Here is a 24,425-nt window from a genome sequence, read left to right as displayed (position 1 = left end):
GAGGCTCCGCTAGTAGAGCCAATACCTACCTCACATTGCCAGTGACCTGGGATCAATCCTAGCCACCGGTGTTAGTCTCAGTTTTGGAGTTTGCACGTTCTCTGAGGTAGAGAATTCCACAGACTCACCACTTTGTGAGAAAAAGTGTTTCCTTGTCTCCGTTCTAAATGGCTTACTCCTTATTCTTAAACTTTGGCCCCTGGTTCTATACTCCCCCAACATCGGGAACATGTTTCTGCCTCTAGCGTTCTCATATCACTGCATGGATTTCCTCCCAGTGCTCCAATTTCCCTTACTTCCCAAAGATGTGCGGATTGGTAGGTTAATGTTCACTGTAAATTCACCCTAGTGTTTAGCTGAGGGGAGGCTGCTGGCAAAGTGGGGAGAATAAGAATATGAGATTAGTGTAAACAGATGGTGGATGGTCAATACAGATTTGATGAGCCTGTTTCTGTGCTTTAAGATTCTATGACTAAATTACATGAATGGTATTAACCTCAATGTGATAAATAACTTTTTCAACCACCGATTTCTTGAGGATCAGCCTCAGTAAGATAAGGTGGAGGTAGCACCAAAGCCAGGTGACTCTCTCCATGCAGGTTCCAGAAGTGGGTCGACAATTATTCATTACATTCGCTCCACTCTTTTAAACATCTACTCCAACAGCAACACTGCTTACTCTAACTATGCTCTTCAATCTCCTCTTAGATCTGTTGATTCCTTTTATCCTGTATCTGCACACTGTGGTCGAGTTGATTGGAATCATGTTTACTCTTTCCACTGACTGGATAGCACGCGACAAGGAATCTTTTCACTGGACCTCAGTACACGTGACAATAAACTAAACTAAACTTGGACACAGCCATGCTGAGACCTTTGACTTAGACAAATATATTTTAACAGGCTGTTGTAGTTCTGTGTGCTAAGTTGTGAGAAAATGCAATCATTCAGATCTGGATTTTGGGTCTGCGGAACTCTTTACTTTGTCATGTTTATTTAGTTTAGTTTAGAGATACAGCGAGGAAACAGGCCCTTCAGCCCATCGAGTCCGCGCCGACCAGCGATCCCTGCAAATTAACCCAAATCCTACACGCACTAGGGACAATTTACACTTATACCAAGCAAACTTACCTACATGCCTGTACGTCTTTGGAGCGTGAGAGGAAACCGAAGATCTCGGAGAAAACCCACGCAGGTCACAGGGAGAACGAAAAACTCTGTACAGACAGCACCCGTGGTCGGGAACGAACCCGGGTCTCCGGTGCTGCAAATGTCTTTTGTGGAAAGATAATATGGTAATTTGCTCTGTTCCCATTGCAACATAACCTAAGGGTACTTTGAGCCAGGCATGTGTAGTCTCTTGTGTTTAAGAAGGAACTGCAGATGCTGGAAAATCGAAGGTACACAAAAAAGCTGGAGAAACTCAGCGGGTGCAGCAGCATCTATGGAGCGAAGGAAATAGGCGACGTTTCGGGCCGAAACCCTTCTTCAGTTGTAGTTGTAGTCTCTTTCTTTGCCAGTGTGAGCTGGGGTCAGGTAGATTTTAGTCTGCGAGTTGTACTGCTTATGTGCATGCCTGTAGGCTGGTAAACAAACTGGACCCTTCTGCTGACAATGAGGCGTTAAACTGATACATTTACGTTAACAAATAACAGATTTGATTCAGTGTAGATAAGAATGAATGTAAAAACATCATATTTGTGGCCAAGCAGACCGTGTACATTATACTTGCAGCATGTAATTGGCAGATAAAAAATCAAACACATCTAGAGTGGGATTTTTATTGAGAGCAAATATGGCTGTTAGAAATTCAATCAATCATGTAACATATTTTTTCAGTTATAAGATTGAAAACCAATTTATTACATTTACCTTCTCCCCTCCTCTTATACTCCCCCTCATGGCCATCTACCTGCTTTAGACCTTTTTATTTTAAACTGCCGGCGGGACATCAACCGCCTCAACTTCTCCACTCCCCTGTCTCACTCTAACCTCCCCCCCCCCCGAACGTTCAGCCCTCCACTCACTCTGCAACAACCCAGACTGGGTAATCAAACCTGCCGACAAGGGAGGTGCCGTGGTAGACTGGCGTGCTGATCTCTACAAGTCTGAGGCCACGCGCCAACTCTCAGACACCTCCTACTTATCCTTGGACCATTACCCCACAGGCGAGCACCAGGCCATGATCTCTAACACTATCACTAACTTCATCATTTCCAGCTCCCTGCCCTCGCAAGCCTCCAACCTCATCGTTCCCCAGCCCCGCATGGCCCGATTTTACCTTCTCCCCAAAATCCACAAACCTGACCCATTGTTTCTGCCTGTTCGTGTCCCACCGAATTTATTTCCACATACCTTGACTCCATCCTATCCTCCCCTGGTTAAATCCACCCCTACCTATATTCAAGACACCTCACGCGCTCTTTGTCTATTCCATGACTTCCATTTTCCGGGCCCCCATTCCCTCATCTTCACCATGGATGTCCGGTCACTCTACACCTCCATCCCCCACCAGGGTCTTAAAGCCCCCCGTTTCTTCCTCAACCGCAGAACCAACCAATCCCCATCTACTGATACTCTCTGGTCCTTAACAACTTTTTGTTTGACTCCTCCCATTTCCTCCAAATACAAGGCATAGCTATGGGCACGCGCATGGGCCCAAGCTATGCCTGCCTCTTTGTAGGGTACGTCGAACCATCTTTACCATGGCCCTATCCCCAAACTCCACCTCCGCTACATCGACGACAGCATTGGTGCTACCTCCTGCAGCCACACACAACTCACTGACCAATTTGCCCTGAGAAAATCATAGTGAAGTTACGACCAAGAAAGCACACCAATGACTCTACTTCTTCAGAAAACTAAAGTTCAGCATGTCCAACAATTCTTACCAACTTCTGGATGTCAAATATCTGGATGCATCACAGCTTGGTTTGGCCCAAGATCACAATAAAAGCAGAATTGTGGCTGTTGCCCAGTCCATCACACAGACCAATACCATTGACTCCATCTACACTTCAGGCTGCCTCAAGAAAGTAGACAACATAATTAAGGGCCATTTTCATCCTGGTCATTCTCTCTCCCCCACCATCTCCCCCTTCTTCCTCCCATCAGGCAGAAGATACAAAATCTTGAAAGCACATTCCACCAGATCCAGAGACAGCTTCTTCCCCACTTTTATCAGACTATGAACAGTCATCCCACAAGCAAGGTTGTAGTCCTGATCTTCCATCCATCCTCATTGCAGCTCCTGTGCTTTTTTATCTGCACTTTCTCTGTAGTGGTAACCCTATAATGCTGTAACACTGTATTCTGCACACTGGTATTTTTCTCTTTGCACTAACTGTTGTATGTCTTGATAGTACTCATATAGTATTTGACTGGATAATATGCACAGAAAGTTTTTTTCTCAGTACATGTGATAACAATAAACTAATGCCAATACGACCATCCCTTTCTGCACCAAATTCATCCCCCATCCCACATGAGCACAGAGCGGCAATACCAATTCCCCCACCGCCCTTCCACCATAAGAGAAGGCTTTGGTGCCTCCAAACTACCCAATTGATCCCCACCATCCCAACACCAGGCTCCAGTTTCTCTTTTCCATTTCAGTTCACAGGCCTGATTAGACTATACCCACTGCCCATCTCATCTCCTGTTGGAATCTTTAAAACATAGAAACATAGAAATTAGGTGCAGGAGTAGGCCATTCGGCCCTTCGAGCCTGCACCGCCATTCAATATGATCATGGCTGATCATCCAACTTAGTATCCCGTACCTGCCTTCTCTCCATACCCTCTGATCCCCTTAGCCACAAGAGCCACATCTAACTCCCTCTTAAATATAGCCAATGAACTGGCCTCAACTACCCTCTGTGGCAGAGAGTTCCAGAGATTCACCACTCTCTGTGTGAATTTTTTTTTTCTCATCTCGGTTTTAAAGGATTTCCCCCTTATCCTTAATCTGTGACCCCTTGTCCTGGACTTCCCCAACATTGGGAACAATCTTCCTGCATCTAGCCTGTCCAACCTCTGAAGAAAGGTCCTGACCGATAAAGTTGTCTCGTTGTCTCTCCGTTACCTCTACAAATGCTGCCTGATCCCTGAACTGTTCAGTGTTTCCAGCACTTGGTGTTTTGCTCAAACCAGGTGTCACGATTTAATAAAGTAAATGTTCAAAGAAGGGTCTCGACCCGAAACGTCACCCATTCCTTCTCTCCAGAAATACTGCCTGTCCCGCTGAGTTACTCCAGCTTTTTGTGTCTATCTTCGGTTTAAACCAGCATCTGAATCTATCCGGTGAGTGTGACACAATCTCCAATGTGACAAATACTTTGTGACACTATAAGTAGATCATAGTATAAGACATCATCAAAACAGCTTAAAGGCCTCACGACCACTGAATTTGTTTTGCTGTGCATTCACTCTTGACACCAGATGCTGGCAACATTACTGACCTGATGGATTTTCCACATTGGAGAAGACACTCACCTTATTGCAAACACAGTTTTACGTGAAGTGCATATAGGGCATTCCAGCATGTGTCTTACCTCCACCCCAGAGGCAACTGTAAGATGAACCTGCATGGCACTATAAGGAGTTGGGTCCAACACAATGGAAACAATTTTAGTTATTGAACTGCTCAATCATGGGAAAAGGGTCTTGAGCGATTTTGCTTATCCTTCCTAAAAATTGCTTGGGTCAGAAACCGAGCTACACCAATGCTCAAAAGAAATATCAGGGAACATTTCGAGAGCTCTCTTATTTCATTTGTGACTGAGGAAGGCTTTTAACTTTTTGCTCATTTCCACTGATGCGAGTCTGGCTTAAATGTTAGAATTTGAAAGGGAACAGACAAAGCATATCTAAAAATTCTTTGTGCACAACCAGGAGCCAAGAGCAAGAAGGATCTGACTGTCAGATAAGAAACCACACACGATAGTATATGTGGTTAAAATTGATTTTTTTCTTCAGGGTTCTAATCCTATTCATGTTGAAAATTATTCTAAGCAGAGCATTCAAATAGATAGGTGGCTTTGTACTCTTGGCAGTTCCATTCACTATGTTTAGTTTTTAACACCGGGTGATTTTCTGTGATGTTATGCAGAAGAAAGAGAAACTAAATCTTAAAATAAGATAACAAGGTAGAAAGACTAATTAGCAGAAGCTGGGCAAAGAAATGCTGAGGGTGATGCAACTGAAGAAATGATCAACTGATGAAGAAATGTTATTGAGATTTCATGAAATGTGAAAGAGTTAGAAAGTGAAGGAAGGCACAAAATGCTGGAGTAACTCAGCGGGACAAGCAGCATCTCTGGAGAGAAGGAATGGGTGATGTTCTGGGTCGAGACCTTTCTTAGAAGAAGGGCCTCAACCTGAAATGTCACCCATTCCTTCGCCCCAGAAATGCTGCCTGCCCCGCTGAGTTACTCCAGCATTTTGTGTCGATCTTCGGTATAAACCATCTTCTGCAGTTCCTTCCTACATAGAAAGTGAAGGATATGATTTCTAGAGGGAAAGAGGATTTTCACAGCAATCTAGATTGGGAAGTGTAGAGAATTCAAGTCAAGATATAGGTCTAACATATGTATGGGGCTTTTGGCACAAGAAATTGAGGATATGAATACTCAAATCAGTGTACTGTGGTTCGGGGAAATCTCGTGAAGGTTGGTGAAGATTGTGATGAGGTGGAATGTGCAATATACTACAGGGGCAAAAGACAATGTGCTGGAGTAGCTTAACTGGCTTGGCAGCATCTGTAGAGGGAATGGATAAGGGATGGTTCGGGTCCCGACTCAAAACATCGATGCTGTCTGACCGATTGAGTTACTCCAGTACTTTGAACATTGCTGAAGATTCCAGCATCTGCAGTTCCTTGTGCCTCCAATATACTACAGGAGTTTGCGGGTTGGGATACAAGTTGATGCAACTGAGACAACGATGAGCCAGGTCTGGAAGTGGAAAGGTAAATTGAAAAATGACAGATTAAAGTATAGATAGAATGACACCAAAATATGGTGTTGGATAGGTAGTTTTCTGCCCAGAATGTACTGAAAATATTTACTCAAAAGTCTCAAGGACAGCCACAGTGGGATAAACATAATGTAACAGCAATTTCTTGTGATTTTTTCTTATATTTTTTGTCAACGTTTGACTGATCTACCAATGGGCAGCAAGGAAATATCCAAATATAGACACAAAATGCTGACGTAACTCATCGGGACAGGCATCATTTCTGGAGAGTAGGAATGGGTGCTGGTTTAAACTGAAGATAGACACAAAATGCTGGAGTAACACAGTGGGACAGGCAGCATCTCTGGAGAGAAGAAATCTGCATCTGCATAAAGAAATATCCAACCTTGTTCTCCATTATTTTCTCTTCAGCTGCCATTGTCTCCATTAGAGAGTCAAAGTCACCCCAATTTGAATTGTAATTTGCAGACAATGCTTGCATATCCAGGTGTCATGGTTTTTGGAGAGGTGAAATGGGAAATACACTTATTTGATACCCAATCAATGCCATGTTTGCTCAACCTGGCTATAAATGGCTGCATAAAGGGGGAATTCAGATTTCCAATGCTAGTCACCGTTCAATAACATCTGCTGGGAATTGTCACCCTGCGGGAATAGAAAGAAACTCTGTGTCGTGATGGCTCATATGTTGTATTCATTCAAAACAGAGATAGATAGCTGTGATTTACTTTTGCTCTTATATCTTATGTTGTGACGTTTTTAAAGTTCAGCTTCTCATTTGTGCTCATCGATTATGAAGCTGGTGTGCTTGGCTGAGCTCCTTGGTATTTGGGCAAGAAGTCAGGATTCCTCTCATGTCCATCATCCAGTGACCCCCATGTCAGATGTAAAGGTGTGGACATTATGTAAATCAGGTCTGGGTTCAAAGACTTCCAGATTCCCCTACCTTAAGCCACCAGTGCTTGTGCTCAAATGCTTACTGTGTTTTCTGCCTAGTCTGACACTGGCCGCTCAACTGAAGGACCAGACGACGCCTGATAGTCACTGCCCCATACTTAGGTGATGGTAATGCTTTCAGGAGAAAACCGTTTTCATAGACCATTGAACAGTACAGCACAAGAACATGCCCTTTATTCCACAATGTCTATGCCAAACCAGACGTCAAGTTAAACTAAATACCCCGAGGTCCCAGACAGCGGAGGCCTTCCCAAGGCCCGCCTGGAAATCTCATCGGTCAATGAGACTGGCAACCCGCCTGAAGGCTCGTCGGACTACGGGCCTGCTCACTGGTTCGACGAATGGCGTAACCGGGAGGGAGCTGGAGACGTTGGATGAGAAGGACAAGGGCCGGAGGAGGGTAAAGCAGGGTGATGCCTCCAGGTCAGCTGCAGGAGGCGCCCCCAGGGCACAAAGATGTCCAGGAGAGGAGAGGTACGTCGGTTTACAGGAACTGCTCCAGTACATTAAGCGAGTGACCGGGCTTTGGACAATGAATAACTACGCAAAAAAAGACAGCACCAGCATGTGTAATATATGCCAAAAAAATGTCATTGTGCAGTTGCGTATGTGACAAATAAAGCATCATTGAACCATTGAACTAATCTTCTCTGCCTGCACATGATTCATATCCATCCATTCCCCGCTTATCACTACATATCATAGTCCTGCATGATGTAGAAGAAAGTTGTTTAGCCCTTCGCAATGCAGCTCACAGTTCAATCCAAATCTCCAACTAACTTTCCTTCTCATCAATTCTTCCCATGTTCCCATCAACTCCATCCAGGTTCAACCACATACCCTCACACTAGGAAGAACTGGCAAAGGCCAATTAACCTACCAACTTGCAGGATGTGGGAGGAAATGCGCAGTCATAGAAAGAATGTATGTGAGTCCACACAGATAACACTGGAGATCAGGATCGAACCTGAGTCACTGGAGCTGAGGCAGCAGCACAACTGGCCATGTCATTGTGCCACCTTATGCTAAGCTTTTTTTTAAAAGAAATGTTTTTCTGCCCAGCAATAATAAATGGGTTTATGTAGACTTGGAACTGTTAAGAAAGAATGCTATTCTATTTGAAGCACAGGAACACCAACACAGAGGAAGACCACTTAGCTTGTATTGCTTGTTATGGTACAAATGCCTCATTAGAAATCTGAAGCACAGATGTGGCTGGGAAGAATGAACTGTTGTTCTTTTTCCCTTCTTGTGAGTGTATAGTTTCAAGTGGCCTTTCCAGCGTTCTTTACATCTCTTTTAAGAAACAGAATGTACCCTATGTTGTAACAGAGATAATATTTTTGTTGGCACGGGTATATCAGCCACATACTGGAGCTATGTGTTGAACTTTCTAACCTTCAATAGTATAAAGGCTGAAATGCCAGCCAGGGATGACAGAATCATGCTCACAGATTGAGAGAGAGAGGACAGAATTAGAAGGGGAGGTCAGCAATTTTAAATCAACCATTGAAACTTTGAAATGCTCATATATCATCTAAAGTCCAGTGGGAGATGTAGCTGCATTCAGCGCCAAGCCTGGCCCTGACTTGCAAAAACAAAAGGAGTTTGGCATGATCCAGCCAACATAGATGACTTAGAAGTCATTTGTGATTTAGATGATCCCTGCAGAACCTCCAATGGTCATATGCATGATCCTAGTACAGCTGTCACGAGGGAAATAGATGTTCCTACTGGACCCATCACTGGTAAATTTAATAGTCCTCAGGGAATCACTGCTAGTGATTAAGATGATCCCACCGGATCAATCATTAGCAAGTTATATGAATCCTGTGGAGCCATCTTTATTGATTTAAATGTTCTCACTGGAGTTGTCTATTAACAATATAGATAAACCCAGTGGAGATATTATTTGTGATTTTTAGTGATTTAGGATTCCAGGTTAGACTTAGAGGTTCCCAGTGGAACCACTGCTGCCATGTCAGTAATGCTTGCAAAGTGTCAGTCGGTGGTTCAGGTGATCCCAGTGGAGCGGTCACTTAGATGATCCTGGTGCATTTGTTGGTCAATTAAATTGTCCTAATGGAAACTTCATTGATAGTTTAGATGATTCCAGTGGAGGATCAATGGTTGACGTATGGAGCAGCCATGTGGTTCAGAGACTCTGTGCCACAGGAGAGAAATCATCAACTGGGATATCTACTTGGACAGCTTTCAATTTCAATTGCATGAGTAATGGTGCCATCCAGAATAGAAGGGATTGTTGGACGTTGAGAATAGATTTCCAACATCACCTTAACTCCAGTCCCGATGCCCTGACTCAGATGTTTCAGCTTTTCATGAGGGCTTTCCATGATCAACCAGGGAACCAGCAGCAATCCAGAGAAAGATGGCAGCACTGCCATTCTGGAACTGTTTGTGGAACATTGGGAATGAATTAAACACGCAAGTCAAATGACCCGCTAAAGCCTTAAGTAGGTGACGTAATACAAAGTGATAGGATACTGCTAACAAGCACTCTTCAAATATCTGGTTTCTTATGGGTTGTTCCTGACACTTTCCTGGGTCTGCTGCCACACTCCTCAATACACTCGTGGATCAATGGGTACAGAGATGAGGGGCCAGCCATTGTTGTGGTGAGAATAGGTATCAAATTGGCTAAGCATACACGCTTCATCTGTGAATGGAAGATGGGTTGGCAGTGGCCAGTTGTGGTTGCAGTAACTACAGCACGAGGGAGGCAAGTATGCATGGTGAGATTCTGACCTCCACCCTGCTGATGCAAGGTAGCATTGCCAGGAGAAACTCCTTTCGTGTGAAGGAAGACAAGATTTGTATATTTTTGACAGATGGCATTTTCTGGAATCATTGATGCTTATCTGCAGAGGGTTTCAAAACTGTCCAGATGTGCGTAGGTCACAGCAGGCTGATATACATTATGTGGTATATAATGGAACAGGCAAGACCACAACTCATGTCTCAGAATATCAGCAGAGAATAGCACTGTTTATGTTGTAGTCTGGAGAGCAAGGTATAAATTAATTTTTGTTGCCACCGCAGCATAACCTCTCCTGGGAGGGTTAGCCAGCTATGATAGAAAATACCCAGCCTGCACAGAGCAGGACAGAGGTTTCATTTCTACTATGTGCTGAATTGGCTGATTTCAGCCGAGGAATTGCGACAGGCAAGCAGGATATGCTCAGTCTGAAGAAGGGTTCTGACCTGAAACATCACCCCCTCAGTCTGAAGAAGGGTTCCACCCTGAAACATTGCCCATCCTTTTCCTCCAGAAATTCTGTCTGTCCTGCTGAGTTACTCCACCACTTTGTGTCTATCTTAAGGATATGCGACAGTTTGCCTCAGCCTTCCTGCTGATCAGGAAAAAAGAGAATAAAAAGCCTTGCATTTAAGTACCTTGCATTTAAGTAGCATTTCATGTTCTCTGTGTGGCCCAGAAACACGTTAAAGCCAATGAAGATAGCTTTAAACTGCAGTTACAGTTGTAATCTAAGAAACCCAGCAGCCTGTTTGCAGAACAAGATGCTTAAAACAACATTGTGAGATAGACCTAATAATCTACTTTTTCTAATGATGAATATTGAGCAGAAGATAGTGAATAATTCTGCAGTTGCACCGAAGAAATTTGTTAAAGCCCATCTGAGGTTACAGATGGGGGATCTGTTTAAAAATTATAATTTGCCATGCTCCCATTTTTCTATCTAAAGGCTCAGCCTAGTTTTTTAGTACTCAACAACTCTTTAGTGGAACTATTGGTATTGGTAGGAAGGATCTGCAGATGTTGGTTTGAACCAAAGATAGACACAAAAAGCTGGAGTAACGCAGCGGGCCAGGCAGCATTCTCAAATTTAACGCTGCCTTGACAGAATTGTTGCCAAACCAAGCTGCGATGCATCCTGATATGATACTTTCTATGGTACATCTTTAGAAGTCGATAAGAGTCATTGGAGACAAGCCAGACTTCCTTAATCTTCTGAGGAAGTAGAGGTGTTGTTGTGCTTTGTTCGGTTGTAGTTTCAACTTGGCTTGCAGTTCTTGACCGGCCTCACTTTGTACCTTTGATGCTGATTGGGATATGTACTCCACCTTGCTTACTGAAATCAATAAGTAAAGGGCCTGTCCCACGAGCATGCGACTCCATGCGGCAAGCGTGACCTAACGTGGTCCTTGAGCCGTACGGCCTCGCGGGGCCAGTCCCACTTCGATTGCTGGAGCCGTATGGAGTTGTGCGGAGCTGGTCCCGACATCGCGCGGGGCTCCGAAAAACTGACCGTGTTCAAAAATTCCGTGCGGCAACGGCCTGCCGGCCCGCAGCTGCCTCGATGCCGTACGCAACGCCCCGACGGGCATATGCAGTGTCTCGACGCCGTACGTCACGCGCGAACTTCCCGCGGACTTCGCTCGAACTTCACGCCACTCACTCGACCTCCACACGGCCCCCGCTTCTGGTTTGGTCGCGCTCGCCGCATGCAGGCGCATGCTGGTGGGACCGGCCCTGTATGGGGATCGCTCGATCTCCGCACGGCCCCCGCTTCCGGTTTGGTCGCGCTTGCCGCATGCAGGTCGCATGCTCGTGGGACAGGCCCTTAACCCTTTCCACTTGCTAACATTGAGGGAGAGGTTGTTGTCTTGACACCATGTTACCAAGCTCTCTATCTCCTTCCTATACTCTGTGTCTTTGAGATCTTGCCCATTACAGTGGTGTAATCTGCAAAATTGTGAATGGAATTAGAGCAGAATTTGACTACATGGTCATGATTGCTACTGGATATAGTAAGGGGCTGAGTAAGCATCCTTTCTGGGCAAATACTTTAGACAAGAATTTGAATCACCGAACCATGGAAGGCTATGGATCAAATGCTTTTTTCTGTGTATAACTCCATAGCTCCAAGAATGGGAGCAGATCTGATTCAAGCATATGCAATTCTTACACAGCCTGAGTGGCTGGAAATATAGAAAATGCTTCCCCTACCTGAGGAATCTGAAACCAAAGGTCACAGTCTCTGAATAAAGGGTAGGCCAGTTAGGACCAAGCTGAGGGTGGTTTGTTTTAATTCAGCGGGTGTTGACCCTTATGAATTCTCCACCCCAATGTGGTGTAGGCTCAGTCATTGAGTTCATTAATTTCTGGATATCTTGGGAATAGGGGGATATGGAGATACTGCAGGAATATGGCACAGAGCACAAGATTAGTAATGACCTTGAAGGCAAAACAGGCTCAAGAGGGGATATATCCTACTTCTTACTTTTTTATTTTTCTGAAACAAAAATTAACATGGACCACCTTGGAGGATAGAAGTTAAATAACCAAAACCTTAGCAGGTCAGTGGGTTTTAAGGAGTTTCTTAATGGAGAAAGATAGAGAAGCAAAGTTGTAAAGCGATAATGGTTTCGGAAAGTAAGAATTGGTAAACTCAGTAGATAATTTACCTCATACTCTAATGACCTGCACTGAAATACATTTCTACTTTTATTGTTCTTTAATTGCTGGGATTGATACTTCTTTTCAATCAATCAGTGAAATCGGGTTCTTTAGCTCACTTGGGCATCATTTCTCTTCTTTCAGTTTCTGATCTTTACACAGGTATCTCATGAATTTTGCCTGCTCCTCTCTTGACCTTTCCCCCAAGAATAACTGATGATTCCCTGTGGCAAATACTGGAATAAAAGGGTACAAATCCTGTTTTAAGTTGCTGTGAATATCCAGGATTTTCCTGGAGATTGTCAGAGCTTCTGCAGACAAAGGCATGTAAATGAGTCATCAGGGGTCTTCCTGGTCTCCCACCTCAATTCCCAGATGGCTCTCTGGCAGAGCACCAGAGGGGTCTTTATGAGTAAAATTGAGGAACTCATAGAACAAAAGAGTGGATTTTCTTTTGTTTTTACTTTTGTGTTTGCTTCTCAGTGCCATATGCTGCAAGAGGGACAGTATTTATAGTTAGTGTTGCCATATGATCAGTAGTGCCGCACCCAGCCTCTTCTTATCCCAAACATTACTCTAACGAATTGCAAGTTAAGATCCTTTCCTAAACTGGAAGCCTGCCTGTAAGCAATAAAACATAAGCCAGCCAAGCATAGTGCTCAGAGTAGATTAATAAAATCCAGCACTTGATCTGACAAAAGCTGGTCAAGGTATTGTACAAAAAAAACTCATAACTGTTCATTTCAAAACATTCTTAAAATATCCATTATTTCTGTTCTTGTCACTTCCGCAGCTGTTAAATGCAGCATACTTTTAAAATCTTAAAATTGCTGGCGTTGACAATTTACAGCAAAAGGTCAGACTAGGTCAATGTATGTTTTATTTGTCTATTTGCTGAAAAATCGAAACAGTGGCTTAGAATATCCTGGCCTGTCACTGAGATGATATATATATGGCACAGGGATACATGGAGCTCTGATTTGCAGATATTGTTCAAGGCTGTAAATAATCTTCTGTTTGCTGCCATCAACTGTCTTCGACTGAGGCACTTGTACTCACTAATCTGCACATTAAACACAAGCGCTGGTTTCAACATTTCTTGCATCATTATCAATGTCTGTTTGGAATTATATTATATTGGTTTTTGAGCTCTGAATTCATTTATTTCTAGTTTTCCCCTTACCTCACAAAGTACAGTTCGACAGGACCCATTGCATTGTAACCAAATGACAAGATTGTTTGCGTATGATGTTTGGAATGAGTGTTAGCTGACTATTCAGTCACTAGGGCCAATGAAGTTTGGACTAGACATCTCATTATGCATCCATTTCAACAGCAACTTGGCTGGGAATGGGAACTTTGGCTGATTTTTATGTCTTCCAGTACAGCCAATTGACCAAGGATTGAACCTGGGATGTTCAATATGACCCAGAATCATGCTGAGTTATGTATTGTTCCATTGTAGGGATGAAAGCATATTGAACATGTTAAATGAGCAATTGCTTTTTATTTTGAATCCCTGTACAATATCATTATTTTGTAGCAGTAGGAATGGCAGTAAGATACTGATGACACTACAGTATTACCGCAATAGCAATGATTTGCAGATGACACAAAGCTGGGTGGCAGTGTGAACTGTGAGGAGGATGCTATGAGAATGCAGGGAGACTTGGACAGATTGCGTGAGTAAGCAGATGCATGGCAGATGCAGTTTAATGTGAGGTTATCCTCTTTGGTAGCAAAAACAGGAAGGCAGATTATTATCGAAATGGTGTCAAGTTGGGAAAAGGGGAAGTACAATGGGATCTGGGGGTCCTTGTTCATCAGTCAATGATAGTAAGCATGCAGGTACAGCAGGCAGTGAAGAAAGCGAATGGCATGTTGGCCTTCATAACAAGAGGAGTTGGATATAGGAGCAAAGAGATCCTTCTGCAATTGTACAGGGCCCTAGTGAGACCACACCTGGAGTATTGTGTGCAGTTTTGGTCCCCGAATTTGAGGAAGGACATTCTTGCTATTGAGGGAGTGCAGCGTAAGTTTACAAGGTTTATTCCCAGGATGGCGGGACTGTCATATGCTGAGAGAATGGAGGGGCTGGGCTTGTATACTCTGGAATTTAGAAGGATGAGAGGGAATCTTATTGAAACATATAAGATTGTAAAGGGTTTGGACACACTAGAGGCAGGAAACATGTTCCCGATGTTGGGGGAGATCAGAACCAGGGCTTACAGTTTAAGAATAAGGGGTAAGCCATTTAGAATGGAGATGAGGAAATACTTTTTCACACAGAGAATTGTGAGTCTGTGGAATTCTCTGCCTCAGAGGGCAGTGGAGGCCGGTTCTCTGGACACTTTCAAGACAGAGTTAGATAGGGCTCTTAAAGATAGTCAGGGGATATGGGGAGAAGGCAGGAACGGGGTACTGATTGGGGATGATCAGCCATGATCACATTGAATGGCAGTGCTGTCTCGAAGGGCCGAATGGCCTACTCCTGCTCCTATTGTCTATTGTCTATTGATTCAGTTAGAAAACATACTTCACTGCAGTTGCTTGAATGACAACAATTTATTTTAATCTGAAACTGAATGAAAGTAAGCTATTAGGAATGTTGATCTACAGTGGGATGGAATGAGATCAAAGAAGAATACCCACATTTGTAAGGGAAAGTATATTGGAAATCACAGAGATGAGTTACTCATTTCTAAGTGCATTTTGAAGCAGGTGCATTTTACTGCATCTACAATATGGATGCTCAGAAATTGGTTTTATATTTCACTGTCACGTTGGAGAGATTGATACTGTTCCTATCCTCACATTTCCTTTCTCCCAAACATACTTGAAGGACACAAAGTGTTGGAGTATCTAAGCGGGTCAGGCAGCATCCCTGGAGAACATGGACAGATGTCTGACTCTGGAGTAGCCTGTTTCCACGTTGTGTCTCTAAAACTAAAAAAATAATTGTTGGCAGTAAATAAACATCTTTCCAATCAGTTTAGCACAAAAAAAGATCAAAGTTTGTCCTAAAGATGGACATTTTGATGAGTTACATAACAGGCATCTTACTAATGATTATAATTTTACTGATGATGAGTTTTGCGAATAGCATTGATTGACTGCTGCTGGTGTGAAATGGTTAAGAGTTCAGAGATGGTTGTTTGGTACTTTTTAATGCATGTTCAACAAATACCTTTTCACTCGGTAGTTCTTTCCTGCCATCTATCATCAGTTATTTATTGTATGTTTTTTATATACACTTCAACTTTTTATAAACTTCTGTTATACGATTTTCTCAGGGCTTTAGAAAAGCACAATACAGGCATATTCTTGGCATGTATAAGCGCTGATAGGAATGGCCAGAATAGAAACTGGCAGGATTTGAGGTGTATAGCCAGTTTTAGCAGTAAATACATTATGTTTGATCCATTGTTTGAAAATCGTGATAAAGCAGAGGCCTCCTGATTGTGTTTATGTTTGTCTTTTTAGGACTAATTGTGCATAAAGTAGTGTGTCTTGAAAGTAGTTCAGTATTCAGTTGTATCTGAACAAATCGCCAAGCTTAGTTTCAGTTCAGCTTCAAAGACGAGTGCGCAATGGCCTTTGATGTGAGTATTTTTCAGTGTCTTTTGTCCTGCTGTGTTCTGCCAGGCTGGAGAACAATAAAAGCTGGAGCCAGTGGAGTGATTCATCTCTACGTGGCAGAGCTCGTCGTAACGCAGGTCGATGTGCTAACCAGCCTGTTGTCCTGTGCTCATTTATCAGAAATGTATAGACAAACCCATGCAGGGAGTCGCGCTGACCTTTCCTAAGCCACAGCTTTCACCAGCCGTCACAATAAATTAATATAATAGGTTTTGGATTTGTTCCTGGATTAATCTAAATTGGGAACAAAGACAGAGCTTGGGGAGGTGGGGGGGAAATCAAAGTTTCTCTAAACACACATTAAGATCAAGCCTGACCAGATGTGGACATCTTTCTCCAAGTTAGTTTGGGTCAGTGAACTGAAACAATTTTTTTTCCCCTCTCACTCTATTGATCATTTTAACATATACTTCAAACCTAGAGATCCTGGATCTGGCTATTATCTGAGATGACAGTTTAACAAATTTAGTCAAAGCAGCACCCTAACCTAACTGAAAGAGCTAATAAGAGTTCAATGGTGAAGGGTACAGAAAACTTCCATTCTCCCTTTTGTTTTCATTTAATTACATTATTAACATAGGAGCTAAAATTTTTGTATTTCATTATTGCTATTGAGAGGAATAAGAAATCTTCCCTTTACTGACTCTTTTCATCCTTTCTTTGTTTCTTGTAATAATCAGTTTACCACAATCAGTCTCTCTTTAAAAAAACATAAACCACAACAGAATTCCATAGGATAAGGGCACTTTAATTTTACTCGAGCCTCCTTCATGGACTCTGAGTAAATTGCATGATGTTGCACCATAATAGCCGGTGCTTCATTAGCTGTTCTCAGAACAGCACGAGGATCTGCAATGGGCTGCTGAACTGGGGACTGAAAAGTTACGAAAGGCCACTCAATCATTCCTTCAATAAAGTTTGCATACGTCATGAGTGTAACCGCACATAGTGCACACCTTTTAATTTTATCACTAACGGTTATCATGGTGGTAAAATGCCCTGTAACTGGGAAGGTTCTGCATTATCAGAATGTTGAAGTAATGGTAATCTCATAATTCAGAAAGTAATATTGTATATATTTTGGGATAGGTTCTCCTATTCAGAAGTAACAAAAATGGTAACTACAATTTAAATCAAATCAAACAATGTTGTATAATTTGAGCCCATGATTATATATTTTTAAATAGGACTCTGTTGATGGTTCTTTTGCAGGCTTTAAAGGCAATATTCTACTGCCAGAACTGCATAACAAGGCAGATAAGTAGTTTAGCAAATGGAATAATAACTGGAGAAGTCATTAACTAATTTGGATATTATCAAATCTGAGCCACTGTCTTCAGTGCTTCAGTAGATTAGCTTGGATTCCCGTTCTGAAAAATTACAGTAGATAAACAACAGACTAAGCAGCATCTGTAGAAACCTAACAATCCACTCTTGGGTTCTTAAATATTTCATGCAATCCAGGAGATGGGACAGATGGCCAGCATTTAGAAACAAACATGATGAGAGAAATGGAATAGGCAAAACTCCAGTACGAAAATGAAATGGAAAAGCCATGAATTGTTTGGGTGAAGGGTAGAATGGCTGATCTGTCACTAATTGGAAACAAAATTACAAATGAACCATTATATGCAGCGGCAAGGAGAATGGCTAAATGGGGCCAAGGTAAAGCTGCAAGCACGCAAACAAGACATGACAAGCTCCAGTGGGCCAGGACAACACCACAGAACAAACCACTTAATTGGTGGTGTTTCCACTGGAAATAGCCAATTTGACTGAAGGAAAGTCAAAACTTGAGTTAACATTTCAAATTGTTCAAGTCAGACTCTTGTGCAGAGGTTTGCAAAGTATAGACCCTATTATAACAGATTTTGGTTATAGCGGATGGACCTCCGACTCACGCCGCCTCCCCCACTGCTTGCAGCGCGGACTTCCGAGGACCCCAGCCGGACTTGCAAAGTGCGCCAGAGAGGCTTTCTGCACTCACCGCACGGTCAGGTGACATGACTGCTGTTGTGGCTCACGTTGTAGCCCCTGGGGACAGCACTTTCTTCAGGCTTCTGCCACCAACGGGACGGGCTCGGTCACCGCGGGGCTCCCTCCCCTTTCACCACCTGACGCTTCATCCTTTGTGTTGCTCGCTTGACCACCGCTACCTCCTCCTTCTCCCGTCACTCTGTTCACTTGGCCATTCCCCCTCCCTCCCTCCCTTCTTCCATCCCCTCCACTACCGCCTCCTCCTTCTCCCAATCCGCAGACATACTCCACATTGGAAGTGGCAGCAGGTGAGAGGGGAGTGAGCCCCCACGCACACCTTGCCGTTGGCAGTAGTCTGAAGAATGAGCAGCCCGCCAGGACTACAACGTGAATCGCAACAGCGATGTGAACCGGTGAAGAGGGTTTGCTGGTGCAGACCAGTGGTATCAGCGCCTAGTTTTAAGGTGAAATGACGCAACCTGCTGGATTAACTCAGTAGACTGAATCAGCCTGAAGAAAGGTCCAGATGTCACCTATCCATGTTCTCCAGGGCATGACCCGCTGAGTTACCCCAGCACTTTGTGTCCTTTTGTGTGTTAACCATCATCTGCAGTTCTATTTTTCAACTACTTACAACGATAATAAATTACTTGGTTATAATGGACAATCGGCAATAACAGATATCATACCCCCCCCCCCAATATGGGCCATTATAATGAGAGTTTACTGTTTACATAAAATAGATGAGTTGAATTTTACTAGAACGGAGAAGAAAAGTAAAGAGGAACCAAGGAGTACAGGTCCATAGTTCTTTGTAAGTGGCAAAACAGGTAGATAGGATGGTGAAAAAGGCATTTGGTGTGCTTACCTTCATCAGACAAAATACTGAGTACAGGAGTTGGGACATTATGTATGAGACATGGGTATTGGACATTTGGAGTACTGTGTACAGTTCTAGTTGCCCTAGAAGGATGTCATTAAACTGAAAAAGATGCAAAAAATACTTATGAGCATGTTACCGAACTTGGGGTTTAAATTATAAGGAGAGACTATATCGGCAGGACTTTTTTCCCTTGGAGCATGGGAGGCTGAGGAGTGGATGCAGATGTATATAAAATCATGAGGGGCATAGATAAGATGTATAGCCACAGTCTTTTCCCCACATTAGGTGTGTCTACAACCTGAAGGCATAGGTTTAAAGTGATGGTGGCGGGGGAATGTTTAAAAGGGAAATTATGAGCCACTTTTTCACACAGAGGCTGGTGGGTACATGGAAGCACCTGTCAGAGGAAGTGGCAGAGGTTGCTACAAATATGACTTTTGAAACAGGTACACGAATAAGAAAGATTTAGAGGGATATGGGTCAAGCACAGGCAAGTGGGACTAGCTAGCTAGGCAACCTGGTTGGAACTGGGCCTGTTTCCATGCTGTATAGCTCTATGACTATGTCCCATAGCATTGTGAATTAGTCTTGCCATCTGGTGAGATTTCCACGTCAAACATGAGCACATAATGTTATTCCATATGAATTGCTAGGAAAGATACTGTGCAATGTTTTGAGGAGCATCCGTCGTGGGAATCTTTTGAACAGGCTAGTTTTTAATAAAGTTGTTGCAGTCTTGGACCTCATTTAAGTAGGCTCTATTACTTGCTATCATTCCTTCGGGTCTTGTCCATCCCATGAGACTCGCATCGTTACTCATGAATCTTACCCCACAATCTGCCCAGACCAGAGCACCCAACTCCCAAAGGGCCTCCCAATTCCCATCCAGTCCCCTGAAAAAGATGCCAATCTCCATCCTGTTTCCATCAACACCCTCTTCCCTTCACTTTCTTCCTACTCCTCTGCCCCAAACACCCGATTGTATCCTCAACCACCAACCCTTTCCTTCCTGATTATCTGGACCCAATCTTCACCCAGGATGCTGTATGTTCTTTTGTGAGCTTTGTTGTTGGCCCACAGCTAAAACAGGCATTGGCATCCGGCACAACTACATTTCATGTCCTCCTGATGCCAAGGTGCCAAGGATTGGATGCAGTCCCCTGGCACCTGGCATGCTGAAACACTCCTGGCACGATGAAATGTGTGAGCTTACGCCAAATTATGGTTGTCATTAAACACAATCCATTCCTCACTTGCTGTGGGCAAAGACTCAGGTTTCTAGAGGGAGTCATTTCCCACTAAGACAACATTGAACAATACTCATACAAGATTCTAATTAATGGCTTAGACATTATCTGAACTGAATTGTTTCTTAATTGAAATATATGACTTACTCAGTCATGTGTATTATCTAATCTAGAATACTTTTCATTATTAGGAAATACTTTCTTTAGGTCATATAAGGCCAGTTGGCAAGACCTGTTAAGATTCTGAAAGAAGCTTGATGGTGGAGCTTTGAGGTGCCAATACTGAATTTCTACCAGCTGTTCTACTGTGCTATGCAAAAACAACTGAATAGTGCAATAGAAAATAATTGATTTCCTTTTGCAAGTCCGGCTTTATGAGGGTGCAGAGTGAGCAGGTGCTTATGATGGGTACGGTGCAAAAGAATGAAGCATGCAGGCTTCAGTCTTTCCCTCTGAGGATGTGAAATACTGAAGTATCATTCTGCAGTCTGGACAATGAGGGAATTGCCTGCCAGTTCCAGTTCCACCTCCCTCTTTGAAATTAGACACGTAAAATATATTTGCAAATATGGCATGCACGTTCAGAAGTCTGTTAATCGTGCCTTCAGTGGGCTCTAGGTGATAAGCAAAGGGTCTCGACCCAAAATGTCACCCAATCCTACTCTCTAGAGATGCTGCCTGTCCCGCTGAGTTAGTCCAGCTTTTGGTGTCTATCTTCGGCACTAGATGATAGCTGTGGTTCGCTGCCAGTCCTCTTGCCTCAAAGCCAGAATGTTGCTAATTCAAGTCACACCCCAGAGACTTGAGTACGTGATCCAGGCTAAAAATCCATGCAGTGTGGTCCAGCACGTTGGCATTTTAAACTTTGAATGTGGAAGTCTATTCCCTAGTTGCTTTCAACATTTTCAGTTTAGATTAAGCAGCCAAATCATTTCTACAGTAGCATTTTGATATGCTGCCAACATAATGGTATTGTTTTCATCACAGCAGTCTCCGATTTGTGCAAACTGTTACACTTTTTCAATGTTATCAGGGAACAGAAAATGGTCACCAGGAGAGATGTGTAGCTGACTCCAGTGGCATGTAGTAAACAAAGCTGTATCCTCTATTGCAGGTCATTTCCTTGGGAACAACACTGTGATTGATGTTCTAAGGCAAGCAGGCTATGAAGTTGAACACACTCCTGCAGGACAGCCATTTGAACAGTAAGTTTATTGTCCAGGTCCACGTTATTTACAGTACAGTGTCAGTGTATAACCAGGCACAATAATGTTTTACTGAAGAGGGGTATAAATTAGTTTTTGCCACCTGTGTGGCCTCCTGCATATTTGTTGAAATACCAGCCATTGTTGAACCTGTCTGTGGATGAGAGTCATTGCTAATTTCGTAGGGAACATACTCCCATTCCATTTGTGTCTATCTCACAGTCCGACCTTTCACAGTATTGCCATGAATGAGAGCTCCGTTTCTCAAGGACAATACGTAATAGTTGATGCACATTTTTGAAGAGTGACCTTATGGCCTGCACTATGCACAAGCTTGCTGTGCTTAAACTGTCCTTCAGTCCACATAGGTGCCATGAGATTTTGCTCCAGTGATCCCAAGGAGAGGATGCGTCCTGAGCTTTTGTTGGGAGGGTGATGCAGTCACCCCCACCTCTCAGAAAATTCATGTTCCATGAATCACTCAGTTATCTCCCTACATGGTAAGTCTTCTATGGTGCAAATGTTCACCAATTAAGATCGAAGTGATTTATGAATGTTGAAGTGGAGAGCCATATGTGCAGAGAGACTCTGCAATTACTCATAGATGGGCGTAGGTGTCTATCGCACTATCAACTGCTTCTTTATTATTACCATCAAACTTTGGAGAGAGTGGTTGTATTTATTTTCATGTTCTTCATGCTTTGCTTCACCATGACATTCTTCTTTCCCTCGAGTCCCTTAATGTTGCAGATGGCGTGGAGATATGCAAGGTAGAAGATAAAAATGAATGGGTTTAGCCAAATTGTGTTAAAGAAGACTAAAAAAAATGAGCCACTGTAGTGGTATTGGCATCCTGCACAACTACATTTCATGTGTCCAAACCTTGCCATCGAAGAGCAGAATCTCGCCATAATTTCTGTGGCTCACTTGCAAAGTACCAGATATTTTAGTGAAGTTGCCTCCTCTAGTAATCTGCCTCACATGCACATTGTGAGGCATTTCTCCAACAAGACTGTAAATGCTAACAATTAAAGAATAGGAATAATTTTTTGTGTTAATGAAATTATGGCTGGCCAAGCTGTAACATCCTATAATATTTAGAATCCCACTTGATTAGCGTACACTGTGAAGGCTTATTTTCTGACTGCTACTTTTAGAGTGTGGTGAGCACAGGTTGCCCAAGAAGGTCAAGATGACAAATGTGCTCCTTCATCTGGCCTGGTCAGGTCCATGAGTTTATTTGGCATTGGATGATGATGGCACAGCTGAAAATATCTGCTACTTCCAACCTATTTTTTCATGTGGACTTTGGCAGGAAAAGAAATGTACTTTCAAATTTCCTGTCAATCTTAAGCAGAAATCATGTTTGTATATAATTTTATTCTTGAGCAATTGTACAGGTAACTGAATTGTTGAAGCAGATAATATAATTTGACTATAGAGTCTCATCGCAGATTATTGGGCTCTGATACCTGCTACTTGTACAAATCCTTTGGTATTCTGGCCCCCAAGAACAGCTAAAAGTATCTCAAAATGTTAATTGAGGCAACTTCCCAATGATCCTCTCAGTAAAGTTCTCAAGGCATTGGGTCAAGCAACATGTTAGGTGTAGTGGCCCTATTGCTCGAATCCAAGCTTGCATTATCAATGTAAATTGCTTCCCCCCCCCAGTCTAGTTTCAGTCAAAAATCACTGAATCAAGCACTTGAACGACTAATCTTTATTTTGACAAAACACAATTACAGTTCAACTACTGTACCCATCCCACCGCGGGTTCGATCCTCGTATCTGCCTGATCAAGCTCTCTAGACCTCGCTCAAACAGAGACATTCCAGAAGTTCACGCAGTCCCAAGCGCTCTCCCAGATGGGGGTGGTCTCTGAACAATCCAATTACAGATATTGATTAAACCCCATACATAACAGACATTTCCCTAACCCAATAATACAGCAGCTTAATACACTGTATTAGAAAGAAAGCTCTAGAAGGAAGCAAACAAGAACAAACATTGAAACATGTGCCCTGAGATTCAAACAATGTCTCCAAGGCTCAACAGTTCGACCAATCATCAATTAACAGGATGACTGTCTTGCAACATTATTTATACTATTTACAAGGCTTTTGCAGCGATCCAATAGAAATGATGCATATACGGTTAGTTTGCAAAACTGCTATACTTGTTATCAATTTAAGTGAATCAGGGAGAACACCTGGACCCCTCACCATCCTGCATACCAGACTGAGCCTAGACTGACTGGCGCCAATCAAAGCCTATAAAGTTCAGCTGACAAGGGTTAAGCAATTCTGACAAGTGCAGGGACCCTCCATTTTATGGTGTCTTTAATTTAGCCAATATTAACATCAACACTCATTTGTTTTGCTCTTTTGTCAATTTCTGAATCACCTTTCTGCTCTCTTGAAACATGTTATGATTATTGTTCACGCTTGAGCATTGGTGATCAAAGCAACTGCAATTGATCCTATGCTCGTTCAATATGCATACTTGCAGACTTACAAGATGTATTACTGTGTAGCAATCAATAGGAGCACAAGCCCATTAAGTCTACCTTCATTTACTCTATCACGCCCCTGGCTGAGAGCTTACTTGGCAGAGAGCGGATTTGGGATATTTTGGCCAGTTAACAACCACCTTAACCAGCTCAGCCAGTAAGGGAACATTAATCATCCTTAAGTAGTTTTCATACTGACATAATGAATAGATGCTGTATAAGATTTAATACTTCACATTGCTTTAAAGGCCTTTGGATTTACCATGGTGGGAGAGTTTTCTTGTTACCATGTGTACTCATCACTATGGCAATGCCATGGAACTAAGACCTATCATAGTCATCCCCTCATTTTGGAGTTTGTTTGACTTAAGTTGTAGAGCTCTTGAAATGGTTCTTTGTATTCATGTGTTGTCTTTGTCTGGCTGAATTTGAAGGTTGTGCCCTCCTAGCAAATGAATGATGCCCTGGCTTCCATCAAAGGGAGACATACTCTTGTCACTATGACTTCAGGGAATAATCTCAGTTTGTGTTGGAAGCTAAACAGGCTCTCTATAAGGACAGGGAGGGAAACTTGAGTCCTTTGAATGGAGAGC

The 24,425-nt window shown here is 42.9% G+C and overlaps 1 protein-coding gene across 1 annotated transcript in view; it reads left to right on the top strand.

Moving 5' to 3' along the window:
- The window catches only part of trabd2b (TraB domain containing 2B), a 351,111-nt gene that overhangs the window by 267,970 nt on the left and 58,716 nt on the right, over positions 1 to 24,425 (top strand). Inside the window, exon 5 of the mRNA XM_033028556.1 lies at positions 21,233 to 21,323. Coding sequence (XP_032884447.1) covers positions 21,233 to 21,323 — 91 coding nt within the window. The remainder of the gene's footprint in view (positions 1 to 21,232; positions 21,324 to 24,425) is intronic.

Source organism: Amblyraja radiata, chromosome 10 (assembly GCF_010909765.2).
Source record: "Amblyraja radiata isolate CabotCenter1 chromosome 10, sAmbRad1.1.pri, whole genome shotgun sequence".
NCBI lineage: Eukaryota > Metazoa > Chordata > Chondrichthyes > Rajiformes > Rajidae > Amblyraja > Amblyraja radiata.
The sequence above is the reverse complement of the archived record's forward strand: the minus strand, read 5'-3'. Positions and strand labels throughout refer to the sequence as shown.